Source organism: Panthera leo, chromosome A2 (assembly GCF_018350215.1).
Source record: "Panthera leo isolate Ple1 chromosome A2, P.leo_Ple1_pat1.1, whole genome shotgun sequence".
Taxonomy (NCBI): domain Eukaryota; kingdom Metazoa; phylum Chordata; class Mammalia; order Carnivora; family Felidae; genus Panthera; species Panthera leo.
The window spans coordinates 107974720-107993031 of NC_056680.1; the positions used below are offsets into that span (position 1 = coordinate 107974720).

Genomic DNA, 18312 nt, shown 5'->3' on the forward strand with positions numbered 1-18312 from the left:
AACCTTCACGTAATAATGGTTCTAGACAGTAGTGTCTGCCTATACCACAAAAATACACAAGACTAGACTTATGTACTTCTTGGGAGAAGTATACATCGCCATGAAAAAAGTAATTTATTTTTGCCAAAGAAAAACTTTAGTCAAAATCTGAACAAACCTCTAGATCTTATTAACAATTTCTAGGATATACAGGGGACAGAGAGACTTGTTAACTGACACCACAGAGTCGCAAACAATAAAAGCCACACTATGGGCATTTCTAAAGGACAATTTACTCTAAAAAAATATGAAGATAAAAACTGTAGATAAAAATACATTTCAGAAACATATTAACTGATGGTTGTTTGTGGACATTCTTGAAAGAGAATGGAAGGCTCACTGAAAGATACAATGATTCAAATAAATGGAAAACAAAAGAATAAAATACATAAGAGAATTGGAGAAAGTTAATAACTGATGGACATTTGATGATATTATGGCACAATTAAGGATATTTTGGAGTGTGGTTATTGTATTATAATAATAGCTTAAAAATAAACTTTTTTTATACAGGTACATACTGAGATATTTACAGATGAAATGACAGGATAGCTGAGATCTTCTTTAAAATAATCTGGGGATAAATGAGTATAAAGAAAACAATACTGGCCATGAGTTGGTCATTGTGAAGCTAGGTAATAGGTACATGAGAATTCTTAATAGTATTGTCTCTTTTTAGGTATGTGATTGAAAATTTCTATCATCAAAAGTGACAGAGAGAGGGAGGAACACGGGAAAAGAAAAAATATATAGAAAAGAAGACAAGTAGAAGCTCAGGAACTATTTCTGAAGCTGTGAACAATATGTTAAGACCATTATGTCTCTCTTTTGAAGGCTCATTTCTTCTAAGATTAATTCAATATTTAGTACGTTTTATCAGATTATACAATAGGTTACCTAGGGTTATACTATGTACTAATCAACATAAAATTCTCAACAAATTAGTCATTGGCTCTATTCTCTGTTGGAGTTTGAAAATTTGTTTGACTGGTTTATATGGAAAGAACTGCATTTAATTCAGGAGATTACAGTCATTCCTGCTCAGAGTACATCCTGAGGCTTTTGGTTTAGGCTAGTTAGCTCCTTTTGTCTGTCGTTGATTTGACAACTATTCAGATGTTTCTGATTAACTGTGGTGTGAGTCATATAGAATATCTGACGAACTCAAGTACTAATCCCTAGTTTTCATGTCAAATAGATTGTGCCTCCATTTATTTAACCAAGGAATTATAGTTTGGCTGGATAATGATTTCAATGAGGAAATTTTAGGTAACATAAGGCAAATTTCTAATAGAGAAGACTCAGACTTATATACAGTACTGCTTCACATACCACAAGAAGCTAGGTGGGACACGTTACTGGGTATTTTTTTTCAACTGCATGATGAATATACGTTTGTAGCAAGCAACTTCTAAGAGAGGTCCACTGGGGCATCTGGGTAGCTCAGTTGGTTGAGCATCTGACTCGATTTTGGATCAAGTCATGATCTCAGTCATGAGATTGAGCCTCATGACAGGCTCCACAGTGATAGCAAAAAAGCCTGCTTGGGATTCGTTCTCTCCCTCTCTGTGCCTACCCCCCACTCAAGCATGTATCTACTTGCATACTCACTCTCTCTCAAAACAAACATCTTAAAAAAATAAGAAAGGCCCACTAACAATCACCCTACCTCTCAATATTCACCATCTTGTATATTCACCTCCTCTGGAGTGTGGGTTGGATATACTTACTTCCTTCAAAAGAAGGCAAGAGGACAGAAGTGAGGGGATATTCTTGTAAGATCAATTTACAAAAAGACTGTGCCTTCAATTCTGAATAGCATGTTGTGAGGCAGCTCTGTGGAGAAGTCCACATGGCAAAGGATTAAGGCCCGCCAGCAACTACTTGAGTAAGCTTGGGAGCAGATCCATTTCCATGGCCTCAGCCTACAGAAAACAGCTTGACTACACCCAAAATGAAACCCCTGAACCAAAGCCTACTGGCTGTGCTGTGCCTACACTCAGGTCTCACAGAAACTGTGAGATAGTGAATGCTCATTATTTTAAGTCACTAAATTGGGGGTAATCAGTTATGCAGAAAGCACAGTACAATACGTAATACAATGTTCAACTTAGTGATAACAAGTCATGATCATTTATCCATTTGTTTATTTAACATTCAATAAATCTCCTCCTAGAATCAAGACTACACTAAGCTCCGGGAAGACTTCAAATTAGTTCAGATAGTAACCTGGAGAATACAATAAAAGAGTTATGTAAACCAGACTGTAAAAAAATAGTGAGCAGGAAAAGCTCCCTGGGGAAACACTACTGGGGACAAAGAGTGAAGAGGTAGGAAAGTGCTATCCAATTTGAGAAACTCAAAGAAGTAGAGCTAGCCTGAATAGTGAGCAATATGGAGAAGCAAGGGTACCACTTTAAGAGGCTAGACTTTGGTATCACATAAACCCATGTTTATCTCCATGTTCCTGCTTTGCTACTTCATGGCAATGTTAATAAGGACCATTTAGGCATGCCCCTGTGCCTCAATTCTCTCATCTGGAAAATAAAAATAATACTACCTATTTCAGAAGGTTATTAACAACATATGCTATGGTACCTAACATAAAATAGGTGATGAAAAATGTTTATTATTATTGTTGCTGTGTCTGTCATCTTTAATAGCATCATTAGTAACATGAGAGATCTGATAAGATTGGCAAGGAATTTTTACATTAATTTAGGAGCAATGGCAAATCAAACGAGAGTTATGAGTGGAGAGTACCATGGTAAGGCGTAGGAGTTCTAAAAATGCATCTAACAGTCATACCAAGAATAGATGTGACAGAATCAAGACTGGAGGCAGGATATCAGTTAGTAGACTGTGTGATAATCCAGACAAGAGCTGGGGTACATAGGATAGTGACAGGGTTGATGAATACAACACAGTTGAGAGATAATGAGGTAAAATGAAAGTGTTTCAGAATTTTATTTGCTTCAGGGATGAGATAGAGAATGGGTGAAAGATTATACCAGGTTTAGGGATCTAGGAAAAATATACACAGGTCAGATGAAGGAAAATTGGAACAACAATTTGTGAAATGTGAAATATTACTAATATTCAAACTTGAGAGTCTGGGAGACTTCTAATTGAATTTATATCTCTAAAACACAGGATAGTGATCAATTAAACACAGGGTCAGAGACTGATTTTGTCCCTAACAATTAGAGGATATATGAAGCATCGGCATAGTTTTTCCAGAGAAAACCACTCACCTATGTACAGGAACCAGAAATTATAAACAGTATCCTATAAACAAAATTAAGAGGAAGCCACAAACAAAACAAAACAAAAAAAAGGATGTTCAAAAAAACAAGATTTTACAAAATGGGATGAGATTCCTTGTAGAAGAAAGTATTAGACAAGAGGGTCAAATGCTGCAGTAAATCAAGGTAAGAACTGATGAGGTATTGCGGATTGCTCAAAGGGTCATCGAGGACCTCGCTGAGAGTAGTTCCTTCAGAAGGTGGGACTGGAAATGAGGCTATAATATATGAAGGAATGAGAAGTTACATTACTCTAAATAAGGACAGCTTCAGGTAACCTGAGTTGAGAGGATTTTTTTTTTTTTTTTGCTTTGTTTCCATTAATGGAAGGAACTTGAATATGGTGGAATGTTGATGGCAGTGGGGAGAGTGGATGGAGGGGAACCAGAGCTCAGAAGAGAATACAGTCTTAGTAAGAGCATGACTACAGATTGAAGACTCTGCGGAAGTTTGGTACCAGGACGATAAGGATGTTCCCATGTGAGAGTATAAAAATTATGCTCTGAAGCTGGAGACAATTTCAATATAACTAAGAATAGGGGTCAATATAGTAGAATTAGACCAACATTTCTCAACTAAAGGGGGATTTTGGCCCCATCCAGGCACCATTTACTGTATAAATGCAGATATTTTGGTTGCTACAATCAGGAGCTGGGAATGATAGTACTATCTGGAGATAACTAGGGACATCCAGTGGTACAGACCAAGGATGCTTCTAAATAGTGTACAATTCACAAGACAGCTCTAATAAAGAATTATCCAGCTCAAAATGCGAACAGTGCTGAGGTTAAGAAACCCTGGGTTTGGCATTTGAGAGCAGTGCTGGAGGTCTAAAATATTCACTGAGGAGGATGGGAGCTCACTATGCAATCGTGGTATGCTTGCTCTAAAACATTCTGTGTCCACTGCAGATGGAGACCAGTATTTTTTTTTTTAATGGCAACAATCTGAACTACTGTATAATTTCCTCCAGCAGTATTGTTTGAGTCAAGGCTAGGAAAGGTGAAAGTTAGACTAATACATGGATACAGCTTTAACCAAGGGGGTGAATTCCAAAGAACAGGGAATTGAGGCTATCAGTAGAAGATCCATGATCCACGGAAGTGATAGAACACGGTATGTGAACGAGGCAAAGAAGGGTATAAGATAAAATGTAGCCAAAAGGGACAATATAGGGGACCTAGAGCTCCCTATAAAATTCAAAAATGCACAGGAATGCATTTTGTAAAAGTTATGGAATGACAAAATCTGTGATCAGAGGTTAAGAAATAGCCTTAGTACTTATTTTTCAACCCAGTGAAGATGACGGCAATATCCAGACAGGGTCCAACAGATAGGTAAATGAAGGTCACTGAAAATGAGAGGGGTAAGGTCTTGAGAGGCCACAGTGATGAATCAATCACACAAGACCAGTAATGAACTACTGTGTGTATCCCCACATCTCATGCCGTTTTATCACTAAACATGAACAGAAAAAGAAGCAACAAAAAAATACTCTATTAACAGAATACTGCATTAACTGTGACTTGCTTAGATTTATTCCTAGGTGTTTTATGGTTTTTGGTGCAACTGTAATAAATAAACTGTAATAAAAAAATAAATGGGACCGATTCCTTGATTTCTCTCTCTGTTGCTTCATTGTTGGTGTGACCCTGAGAGAATATTGTTGGAACTCTGGCTATTCTTCAAGTCTGAGTTGACAGAGCTGGTTTTTTATACTCTTGTTGAGTACCCAGCTGTTATATTCTGTCGCTAATTCCTAAAGACCAAAAAAGGAATTAGTGACACAGAATATAACAGCTGGGTACTCAACAAGAGTATAAAAACCCAGCTCTGTCAACTCAGACTTGAAGAATAGCCAGAGTTCCAACAATATTCTCTCAGGGTCACACCAACAATGAAGCAACAGAGAGAGAAATCAAGGAATCGGTCCCATTTACAGTTGCACCAAAAACCATAAAACACCTAGGAATAAATCTAAGCAAAGAGGTGAAATTTATCGCTGAAAACTATAGAAAGCTTATGACAAAAATTGAAGAAGACACAAAAAAATGGAAAAAGATTCCATGCTCCTGGATAGGAAGAACAATATTGTTAAAATGTTGATATTACCCAAAGCGATCTACATATTGAATGCAATCCCTATCAAAATAACACCAGCATTCTTCACGGAGCTAGAACAAATAATCCTACAATTTGTATGGAACCAGAGAAGACCCTGAATAGCCAAAGCAATCTTGAAAAAGAAAACCGAAGCTGGAGGCATCACAATCCTGGACTTCAAGCTATACTACAAAGCTATAATCATCAAGACAGTATGGTACTGGTACAAGAACAGACTCTCAGATCAATGGAACAGAATAGAGAACCCAGAAATGGACCCACAAATGTATGGCAAACCTAATCTTTGACAAAACAGGAAGGAATATCCAATGGAATAAAGACAGTCTCTTCAGCAAGTGGTGCTGGGAAAACTGGACAGCGACATGCAGAAGAATGAACCTGGAGCACTTTCTTACACCATACACAAAAATAAACTCAAAATGGATAAAAGACCTAAACGTAAGACAGGAAGCCATCAAAACCCTCGAGGAGAAAGCAGGCAAAAACCTCTTTAATCTTGGCCACAGCAACTTTTTACTCACCACATCTCCAGAGGCCAGGAAAACAAAACCAAAAATGAACTACTGGGACCTCATCAAAATAAAAAGCTTCTGCACAGCGAAGGAAACAATCAGCAAAACTAAAAGGCAACCGAAGGAATGGGAGAAGATATTTGCAAATGATATATCAGATAAAGGGTTAGTATCCAAAATCTATGAGGAACTTATCAAACTCAACACCAAAAAAACAAATAATCCAGTGAAGAAATGGGCAAAAGACATGAATAGACACTTCTGCAAAGAAGACATCCAGATGGCCAACCGACACATGACAAAATGCTCAACATCACTCATCATCAGGGAAATACAAATCAAAACCACCATGAGATGCCACCTGACACCTATCAGAATGGCTGACGTGAACAACTCAGGCAACAACAGATGTTGGTGAGGATGCAGAGAAAGAGGATCTCTTTTGCACTGCTGGTGGGAATGCAAGCTGGTGTAGCCACTCTGGAAAACAGTGTGGAGGCCCCTCAAAAAATAAAAATAGAACTACCCTATGACCCAGCAATTGCACTACTAGTTATTTATCCAAGGGATACAGGTATGCTGTTTTGAAGGGACACATGCACCCGAATGTTTATAGCAGCACCATCTACAATAGCCAAAATATGGAAAGAGCCCATATGTTCACCGACAGATGAATGGATAAAGAAGATGTGGTATATATATACAATGGAGTATTACTCGGCAATCAAAAAAGAATAAATCTTGCCATTTGCAACTACATGGATGGAACAGGAGGGTATCATGCTAAGTGAAATTAGTCAGAAAAAGACAAATATCATATGACTTCACTCATATGAGGACTTTAAGAGACAAAACAGATGAACATAAGGGAAGGGAAACAAAAATAATATAAAAACAGGGAGGGGGACAAAGCATAAAAGAGTCATAAATATGGAGAACAAACAGGGTTACTGAAGGGGTTGTGGGGGGATGGGCTAAATGGGTAAGGGGCATTAAGGAATCTACCCCTGAAATCATTGTTGCACTACACTATGTGCTAATTTGGACGTAAATTTAAAAAAATTAAGTATTATGTTGAAAAAAAAAAATTCTCTCAAGGTCCCACCTCAGTGGCTTCTGCATTGATTGGAAAAAGAATAAATGAGATTACCCAAGAGTAAAAGACTATTTTTGAGGCAAAAGGGCGCTTCAGTGGGTTAGACAGTGGAAAGTTATCTATAGTTTAGGATTTTTTTTTTTTTTTTTAAGAGCAAGAGCGTGAGAGAGTGAGCGCGCGCACACACTCAAGCTGGGGAGGGGCAAAGGAAGAGGGAGAGAGAGAATCTCAAGCAGGCGCCACACCAATGGAGAGCCCAACTTGGAGCTCCATCCCAGGACAGTGAGATCATGACCTGTGCTGAAATCAAGAGTCAGACTCAACTCACTGAGCCACCGAGGCTCCCCAGGAACAGATTCTTAACAAGTGAACTTGAGACAGAAAGCAGAGAGCAAAGTGCTAAAATTTTCAAAGATGGGGGGAAAATTCCCAGAAAGTCAATGGATAGAAGCAATGGATAGAAGACTGGATTATAGTATAACCTTTCCACCTAAGAAACAGCAGAAATGGTAATCATTTTTTTTTTTTTTTTTTTTTCAGCTTTGGGTCATTGCTGCAAACACTACTGGTAGAATTTGTCACTGATTGTCATTAATACCACCTAGGGGAGCTTGTTAAAAATTTGGATTCCAGAACTAATCCCAGTGTATGGTTCATTCAATTTTTACATATTCCAGGGATCTATGTTCTTAACAGTTCGTGTACCTAATTCAGGACTAAATTTTGGGAAACCAGTAGTATTTACTACTTAATACGTATCTGTCTCATCATTGAAAGTTTAGTTATTATAGCTCATTTTCACCAAAAACTTATTACAAGCCAGATGCTTTTCTAAGTACTTTAAATTTATTTAAACTTTAAATTCAAACTTTTAAGTTATTTTATTCAACCCTCTTAATAATTTCACAAAGTGGATAGTATTGACATTTTCAATTTAAGATAAGGAAATTAAGCAATAAAGCTGCCATCTGAGTACAGACAGTCCTAACAGAGCTCATTCCTCTTCTAACTATGCTATTGTAATAAAATTAGCTACCTAAAATCAACTTTTTCCTTCAGCTTTTAAATAGAATTTGATCATGTATATTGTTAACAAGTTATCACATGTTCACCATAAACTTTGATAGGTGGTATATGTTTTAACAGAAACAGGGAAGTTACAGTTAAATAAAATCATTCTGTCAAAACATTGCAAGACACAAAGTTGTCATAGAAATAAATAATTGAAGTCATTAGTGGTAAAACTTACAAATAATTTCTATGGACCTCACATTTAATTACTACTTTCATTTCCTTAGCCCAATTAGATATGAATTTAACTATCAAGTTCATCAGCTCAAAAAAAGAGGTGTAAAATGAACTCAACTCTTTGAGATCATGAAACTCAATCTTTGAATACTTACATTTAATTCGTCTTTTAGTACTTCTTCAAGACGATGACCTACATGATTCTCATCTTTTGTGTCCATAACCAGGCAAATGTGCTGTGAAATTCTTTCTGAGATTAAAAAAAAAAAAAAAAAAGAAAAGAAAAAGAAAAAAGAAAAAAAAGTAAGTTTCTAAGAGAAAATGGAACAAAGCCCTAGTATGCTAAAACCTGGATTAACCTGTTGTTTGTAACTGTCAAACTACAAAGCTTTTACCTGCAGGCCAGTGAAGTCACTTGGAATCCACACTGATAAGTCCTCCACTCTTTACCACCCAAGTCAATAAAGATAGGGATTCAGTGCTGTGTAAGTGGCTAACCAGGACATTGTATAATCAACAGAAATAAGACATCATAGGATATATCTAAAAAGGACTAACTGAAGGTGACAGCTATTTGCCTGACAGTTCATTCCTTCTCTGTTTATAAAGAGTCCCCTAGAATCTGATAAAATCCCATCTCATGCAGATCCCCCACATCAGGCTAGAAAGTACCTTCTGTGTGCAACTCACTGTGCCACCTAGTGTCCTGGATGAGCACAGAAGTGTCCTTGGCATTCGTCTTAATTCAGTCAATTCAATACAATTAAGTTCTTGCCTGTTTAACTGTTACAAGTGAATATAATAGCCAAACTAATTTTCTTCAAATTTGTTAAGTGTCTTCAACATGATCCATTTTAAAAACACAATTCATATGACATAATCATTCTCACCTTTGTAAACCTTGGATGCACTCTCTCAAAAGATACATAATCCTACTCTACAGTAGCTAGGTCTATAATACTAAGAAATAGCTATATTGCTGCCAATTAAGAAGACAATGCATGGTATTATGTCAAAAACTTTTACAAAGGCTTAATTTTAAATAAGAATCCTAAATCAAATTAGTTTAACATTTAACCCAGCTGCTTCTTCAAGGAACAACTTTATATAACATGATATATATAAACGTTAATCTAGTAATAGTTAATCATTTTTCCAAGCACAGCTGGGGACAACAGACATTTAAAATATTAAGAAAAGCACCAATTAATAGTACTCCCTTTACTAACTACCTCACATCTATCAAGAATACTGTATGGTGCAAGAGCTCTATGTTCTATTATTACCAATCTTCATGATGGCCCTGCAAACAATATTATTATGAATCTATATAATAGACACCAGAAACCTGAATTCACAGAAATGAACTAACTTTTTCATGATCACTCTTGCTGAGGCTTTACAAAGGGGAGATAATGTAAAAAAAATGGGCAAATGGCATACCTAGGTAAAAGACAGAATGGAAGTTATATGTACTATTCTTTCATCTTTTGTTTGACATAAAAAATATTCTGCCCCCCAAAAACACATAAGATACAATAAAAAAATACATGAATATGTGTGTGTTGCATATGTATGTATATAGTAGGAGATCTTAAAATTCATCTTATAAAAAAAATTTAACTATTGGATGTAACGAATACATTAACCTTATCGTGGTAATCACTGCACAATATATACATACATCAAATCATTACATTGCACACCAAAAACTTGCATGATGTTATATGTCTTTTATATCTCAATAAAGCTGGATTAAAAAACAATCACCTATTTACCGAAGATCAACGAAAAAAAAAAAAATACAAGAACCTAGATTCAAGGCAATATAACAATAAATAAGGTGAATCTTCTATCATGTCGATTTCTATACTGTCTGTTTACACCTGGTAATTCCCAGGGATTTATACTCCAGAGTAATCTGTGCCAGATTGACCATTTTCTTTATACTGTCAATTGTCCATACCAATATGTCCTTTCCCTAGTCATATAAAATTTTCTACCTGTCCAGTGGCATTCACAGTCTAGACCAGGTTAAATCTTCATCAGTTCCCCCAATTCAATGGTTCTCAACTTTGGTTGCACATCAGAATCAATTCTGAGTAGGTTTTATTTGGCTTTTGTAGTTTTCAAATACATACTTTTAAAACCCACCCAACAAGATCCTTGCCTGTATTTTTTTTGAAGCTCCAAAACTGATTCAGATGTTTAGTCACATTGAAAACCTCTGCTTGTTCATTGCCTTGATTTTCTATAATGTGGAGTTTATACAAGTTTTCACTTCAAAAAAAAAAACAAAAAACAAAAAACTAATTGTCTATGATAGCTGATTAATTCCCCCAAAATGGTATAACTCTTTTTGAATATAATCCTTTTGGGATAATTCTGCAGTTTTCTCTAATCTACTCCATATTGTAGCAATTGGAGCATGCTGAGAATTGTTATTCAATTCCCTTTGAGATTGCTAGTGTCAAACTGTTTAAAAAAACCCAAATCCATCCACCTACTCTGATCTTCATGGCTCACTAGAGTTTACAGTTTAGCCGTTTCTTGGCCAGTACTATAAAGGCAATCTAAGAAAAAAAAACACACAATGTTCATAAATTATAGATATAAGGCACTTCTTGGGCATTTAATAATGTTTGTTAAGTTAATGAGCAATGTGCAATTTTTTTAAATGCTACAGGAATCCAATATCCAAAAAATTCTATAAATAGTATATTCATGCTTTATCAATGTTTTACATGTCTGAAATATGCAAAGACTAAAAATCAGTTTCTATGTAGAAATGACAAACTTTCTACACAGAATTTATAAATATACAAGAAATGAAGGAAACATGGGATAAAAGATCTAACATTATGACATTTTAATGAGGATTAAATGAGGATTTAATATACCTAAAGTTACATAGAGTGTCTGGTCCAAGTAAACCCCTAATAATTGTTCACATAATAATTGTCACTTCCATGGTTACATGGATCCAACAAAAATATAAATTAAAATTAGTTTTGTCTACTCAAGATACGACCATCTGTAAGTACAAATGGCCCCTGGTCTCTATGGTCTTAATTATTTCAGTTTGGTTAAAAAAAATCCATTTCAATTTTGTCCCACTAATCCTTTTCAAATTTCAAAGTTACACCCAAAAAAGCAGTAATTATGTGTAATAATAAAAACCACATCTTAAGTAACAGTCCTGTGTTTTCAACCCTGCACTTTATAAGTTTTTTTTGTTTGCTTGTCTGTTTGTTTTTTGAGACAGAGACAGTGCTAGTGGGGGAGGGGCAGAGAGGGAGAGAAAAAAATCACAAGATTCCACACTGTCAGAAAAGAGCCTGATACAGGGCTCAAACTCATGAAACTGTGAGATAGTGACCTGGGCAGAGATCAAGAGTGCAACACTTAACAGACTGAGCCACACAGGTGTCCCTCCCTGAACTTCTTTATAACTAAAGTGGATACATTCTGATCCTTCTTATCTTGGTTTATCCCTTAGATCTAGGTTGAAACATCTCATGTGGTTTCTACTGATAATCCCACACACACTGACAATCCTAACTGGGAATACTAATGTACATAAAATCTTTACCAACAAAAGACAATAGCAATGATTGCACTCGGGCCATGCAGCTGGAGGCTCAAAATGGTGAAGAATGCAGCTATGGAAGCAGGGCTGCGATAGATTGAACCTCCTCAATGCCAGTTACTCCAGTACCCCCAACTCAGAAAAAAATGTACATTTAAAATTCATTTTTTCATGAAGGAGAAAATTCTTTCCAAACATAATATAATTAATAGTTACTATTTCTCAAAGCAAACAGTTTAACAACTTCTCTGAGGTTAATAATGAAATCAACAAAAACAGGGGCCTTTAGAGTTGTTAATCTGTTGTTCTAACTATTAATAAAGCGATTCTTAGAAATTTTAGACATTAAAATAAACACAACAATAGAATGAGGGAAAACCATAAAATCATTTTGTTTCCCAGAATCATGAAAAATATACCACAAGAATGTAGTCTTTGTTCTCTCCCTTAAACAGACCTAAAGATAAATTAGAAAAATAATGTAGTTAAATTTAGCTCATACCTGACCTGTCAACTTTATTACTAACATTGTTTTTTTGAGTTTACCCATTTACTGTAAGACAGTGCGCATGCATGTGTGCAAGTGGAAAAGGGGCAGACAGAGAGGGAAAGAGAGAATCTGAAGCAGGGCCCACACTGTTAGCTCAGAGCCCGATGTAGGGCTTGAACCCACACACCGCGAGATCATGACCTGAGCCGAAATCAAGAGTCGGCTGTTCAAGTGAATGAACCACATACCCACCCCCAACTAATATTAACTTGTTAGTTTTAGTTGTCACGCTACCTTTTTTATAAAATATTTTTTTAATCTTCCTAAAAGGACAATTATGACACATGAAGTATTTTAATATCTAAACCTGTAGGGTATGTTCTCCACAAAACATCGTTTTTAACACATATTCTCTGATCTACACTGAAAAACTCTTTATTTACGTACAGCATCTAGGTATCACAGAGCTCAACACAACTAAAAGCAGAAAAAATTCTAAAGGAACATTACGTGTAGTCTATACGTTAGCTACAAGCTGTAAGCATTAATAAATAAGAACCAATTTTTCAATTAATACCTCATTCTTGTGTGCTAGAACTTTTAAATGGTCAAAGTATGTGCACAATTGTCAAAAGTATTATGTTAAAAATAATGTACAATTTGATTTTACTTTCCTGGCTGTGATGGATAATTTTATGTCAACTTGACTGAGCAATGGGGTGTCCAGATACTTAGCCAAACATAATCTGTGTGTTTGTGTGAGGGTATTTTTAGATGTGGTTTACATTTAAACTGGTAAACTAAATAAAGCTGATTGCCCTCCCTAAAGTGGATGGGCCCCCATCTAAACAGTAGAAGACCTGAATATAACAGAAGTTTGACCTCCCAGGAGTAAGAGAGGAACCTGCCGCTTAATGGCCTTGGATACGAAACACTGGCTTTTCCTGGTTCTACAGCAGCCTGCTGGCCTTAGGACTTAAACTGTGACACTTGCTATGGAGATTTTGGACCTGCCAACCTCCATAATCTATAATCACCTGAGCCAATTCATGTGTGTATCCTGTTTGTTCTATTTCTTTGGTGAACCCTGACAAATATGCTAGCAAATAAGCTTAATTCTTCAACAGATAACTAGTAATTTCCCAGTCTTCATCACAAAATTCCCACCTCCTGCAATTCTATAAAAGGCAACATAGAATCACCCATGCCTTGAGCAACACTCCTTACTCCTCAGCCAAATCATACCACCTATAATTCCCTGGACATATCTTGATGTTTGGACTAATATATGTGTTCCCCCTACCTGCAAATGCCATTCATGTCCTTGTCTAATTCTCCAGAAAGGTCCACCTCAAACCATTTGCTTTAATAACCACAGGTCAGTGTTTTAGATGCATTTTGGTCAGGGGTGGGAACAGGAGGAGAGGAAAAAAAAGGAATAGGGAGGTAACCTTCACCAAAGAGACTTTTTTGAAACTACAATAAACCCACACCTCCAAATTCCCACTTGTGATACATAAAGCTATCTCTCTCAAACATATGTAAGCACGCAGCCAGGATTTTCCTTATACCCAGATATGAATTACTGTGTTACTAATCTGCCAGGATTTTCCTTATACCCAGGTATGAATTACTGTGTTACTAATCTGAGTGGTCCTAAGGCAAGGCCCTGCAGTGTAAAGTTTCAGAAACAGAAATTTACACACACTTTGGCTGTAATAAGCCACTCACAAAGCTGATGTTCAGGCAGTACCCAGCAACACAGTAATGGGAGTCCTTATGGTCAGCAATCATTCTGGTAGTCAGTGCATTTATTCTAATTAATCCATATGCATGCCATACTAAGTAAGTGGCTTTAATATTGTCTTTACTTTTTACCAAGGTAGACAGTTTTAAACATCATTTCTCTCAATCATAACAAGCAGAAATTCTCCCCATTTTATAGATTGAGTCTATACAGCCAGTAAGTTGCCTAAAGTCACAGAGCCATGAAATTATAAATTTCTGTTCTCTAACTCAAATCTATGTGAAGTTAGTATCCTAAAGGGTATTTTTTTTCTTTCACATTGGTCTGCATTTTTATTTTGCTTTTATTACAAATTTTACATTGAATTTTATCCTTTGTTTTTCTCTACCATAAAATCACCGACTCCTAAACTCAGTAAACTCTAATTTATTTGATAACTTCTGATTTCCCACACCACTCCAAAGTTTTAGCACAGGGCACCAACAAGAAGGTATTGACAGTCATTTGTTTTGAGGCTGTGCTAGGATCATGACTAAGACAGATTTTGATGGGCTGAATGAATTTTGTCCCCTATCAAATTCATTGTGGTGTAGCAGGATTCTTGCACAGAGCCATGACGGTGAGCCTTTTCCTTCCAGGAACAAACTTTATTCCTGCCGGCACTGCTCAGTTGGGTTGGTACCCCAAGAACTGAGCCCTGAACTCCATGTGGCATAGTTTTTTATATATTTTTTTTTTTTTTACTTCTTTGTCCCTCATATATGTAAGATACAAACATGTACTCTGATTGAGTGGTCCCATGTTACAAGGTTGTGAGGGATGTTGTTATGTACGGGTATAATTAGGTTGCCTTGTTTTTGTTTTTGTTTTGTTTTCCTTAGGGAGGGGACGCTTCCACAGTGGGAGCTCTAACCCTAAGCATCCTCAGATTGTGACCATATTTGGAGACAAGAGACTGTAAAAGGTCATCAGGTTAAAATGAGGACAATTAGAGTGAGCCCTAATCCAACATGACTGTTTTCTTTGTAAAAAGACAAATACAAATTAATGGAAAAATTATCAAAGTCAAGCACCATATAAATTTTTTATAAGAGAACACTTCTAAAAATAATGAAGGTGTGCCAGAAATATGTGCCTATGAAGCCAATCAAAATTGCAATCTACTATTTTACAACAAGCTAAAAAACATACAGGTAATGAAACCAAACATTAGAGAACTATATAATTTAGAATTTACAAACACAGAAATTAGGTGGTAGTCCTCAGTAAAGAATGTAAAGTAAAAGACTATTTCAGAAACAAAGACTATACAAATATGACATAGGTACTAAATTAACAGATAATTTAAGATAAAAAGTTAAAAATGAAAAATAGTTTTAAATTAAAAAATGAAGAGATAAGGATCCAGTAAAGTTACATATACTGAAGTTGGATAAAGATGATCCAACATAAATGTAATAGGAATCCATGAAGAATACTGACATTTTTATTTACACACACACACTCAGATCACATATAAATATCCTCAAAAATTTACCAAGAAAAAACATTACCAAGACATTTTCTAGTAAAATTACTTGACTTAAAAAAAAAAAAACAAAAAAACAAAAAAAAAACCACATCATTCCTTTGGTCACCTAGACAAAAGAATAGAGATAATAAAGGTAATGAAACAATCATCAGAATGTATTCAATAAAAACAAAGGAACATATTTAAGTTATTCAAGGAAAAAATTATGAGCCAAGATTTTATATTCAGCAAAAATGACTTTCAAGTATAAAGCACACAATTTTCAACTTGAATTTAGAAAATGATTTTCCTGTGAATATTTCCTAGGGAATGTACTAGAGCTCAAGTTTCAAACAACCAAAGTCTAGAGACACATATATACAATGACTGAGGAACAGCATAAAATAGTTACTTGCAGAACTGTGACTAAATAATGTCTAAAATTAACTGAATACGGTAATAATGGCTATATAATCTGGAAATATACAGTATCAACAAGAAAATGCAACAGGAGAATGAATGGAACATATAAAAAAATATGTAACTTTTTTCAGAAATAGTCTTGGTTGATAATACCTACACTTTGAGACCTGGAGGGTACACCGTTGAATAAAGTATCTGAATGATTGTACAATATTCTGTTAATTCCTGTATCTTTGAAAACCAAGGTTCTTATTGGGGTGGAATTAAAATAGAATAATGAACTGGAAGTATCATATAAATTTATGAAGTATTTCATCTTTATGTAAACACACACACACAAAATAATTGGTAAGTTTAGAGAATGAAGAGAATGAATTTATTCAGTTGAATACTAATAAAAGAAAATAACCATTTACCTTTCTATGTAAACTGTACACTGGGTAAATAAAGTATAGATGAGAAGTATTTATGAAATTACCTCAACTAATACACGAAAACTAATTAAAGGAATTAAAATGTCATGATTTTTAACACCACCTCCACATATTAGGAAATCTAGTCACTGGATATCAATGGCTGCTATCATCAGAAAATAAAAGGGGCGCCTGGGTGGCTCAGTCAGTTGAGCATCCGACCTCGGCTCAGGTTGTGATCTCACAGTTCATGAGTTTGAGCCCAGCGTCAGGCTCTGTGCTCAGAACTCAGAGCCTGGAGTCTGCTTCGGGTTCTGTGTCTCCCTCTCTCTCTCTGCCCCATCCCCACTCATGCTCTGTCTCTCTCTGTCTTAAAAATAAATAAAACATTTAAAAAAAAAAGACAAGAAAATAAGAGATAACCAAACATTGGTGTGTAATAAAAAACTCACACCACCTCTCATCTTACCAAAGAGATGAAACTAAATCTTGCTAAGTTTCTAGAGCCAGCTAATACTTTGTAGAAGACAGAAAAACATACAGAAATATGCATAATTGAACCATGCAAGAATATACACTCATCAAAATTCAAAATAGGAAAAAATCTACACATCACATAAACTGGGTTCATCAGGCAACAAAGTTTAAGCAAAATAAAACGATGGGGAACCGGTAGGGTAAGTGAGATTAAACAGGTCATTAATAAACACACACACACAACTAAACCAAAGTGTCTAGAAATGTACATTTGAGTGATAAAGCTCAGAAGAAATATGGGGAAATTGCTGTAAAATCTGGATAGAGATAGAACAAGCTGTAATTGCCTAAGAATACAAGAAAAAGTCTCTGCTGTGGGTGGGAAAGTTCTATTCTTGATCTGGGTGCTATTACACAGATATGCACATTATTCTTTAAGGTACAAATTTGGTTTGGATTTCTGTATCTGTGGTTTGGTAATAAAACGTTTTAAAAAACATATGCAAGTATACTACTGTTTTCATCCATCCTTCTTTCATTCAGAAAACATCTTTATATATGATCAGAGGACAGGATAAAGGTCTGGAGTGTATCACATAAGGAAATCTAACCAACTGTTAAAACAATGTGTGAACTTTGAAACGTTTAAGAGAAAAGCTAAAAACATCCAGACCCAGGAGCATTATTTTTATTCACAGGGCACTAGGCATTAAAAATTCAAGTTACCACAGAGAGACCTTTAAATTCTAATTCATGAAAGCAATGTTACTAATAAATAAAAGATACTAACACCCTTTCAATAAAAACAATTGAGGCACAGAGTAACTCAGCCAAATCACTGGATGATTTCTCACTCGGTAATTTACAAATCATATTATGTATAATATAATAAATGTATATTCTAAGCAAAGTCGTTTGATGCAGGCAAAACCATTATGTCGTTCTTACAGGTAAAGATTTAAATGATTTTCCCGGGCTTAATTTGGCTAGTGACCTGAGGAGCCAAGATTCAAACCAGGCAAATTAGTCTAGAATTGAAGCCCTCAACCATTGCACATGCTGATAAAACATATAAGGAGGATAGGTAATTTCCTAATTCAGGAATCCCCCCACACACACACTTTTTTTTTTTCTAATTGAAGCCACACATGTCAAATGGTAGTCTCACAGATTCATGGAGTAAATAAGATTCTCTGCAGTTTCCAACAAACCTTTGCAATAGAAAATGACATTAGAGTGGGGAAAATAGGAAGTCTTCTTTCATTGTTTTTAATTACATAACTAGCAAACTTCCAACACTTTATTTAATAAATTAAAACTCCAATGCTACCTCTATGTA

General features: G+C 35.6%; 1 protein-coding gene across 1 annotated transcript in view; it reads right to left on the bottom strand.

Annotated features, from left to right (window-relative positions):
* The window catches only part of CRPPA (CDP-L-ribitol pyrophosphorylase A), a 323296-nt gene that overhangs the window by 173520 nt on the left and 131464 nt on the right, over nucleotides 1-18312 (bottom strand). Inside the window, exon 6 of the mRNA XM_042919329.1 lies at nucleotides 8480-8574. Coding sequence (XP_042775263.1) covers nucleotides 8480-8574 — 95 coding nt within the window. The remainder of the gene's footprint in view (nucleotides 1-8479; nucleotides 8575-18312) is intronic.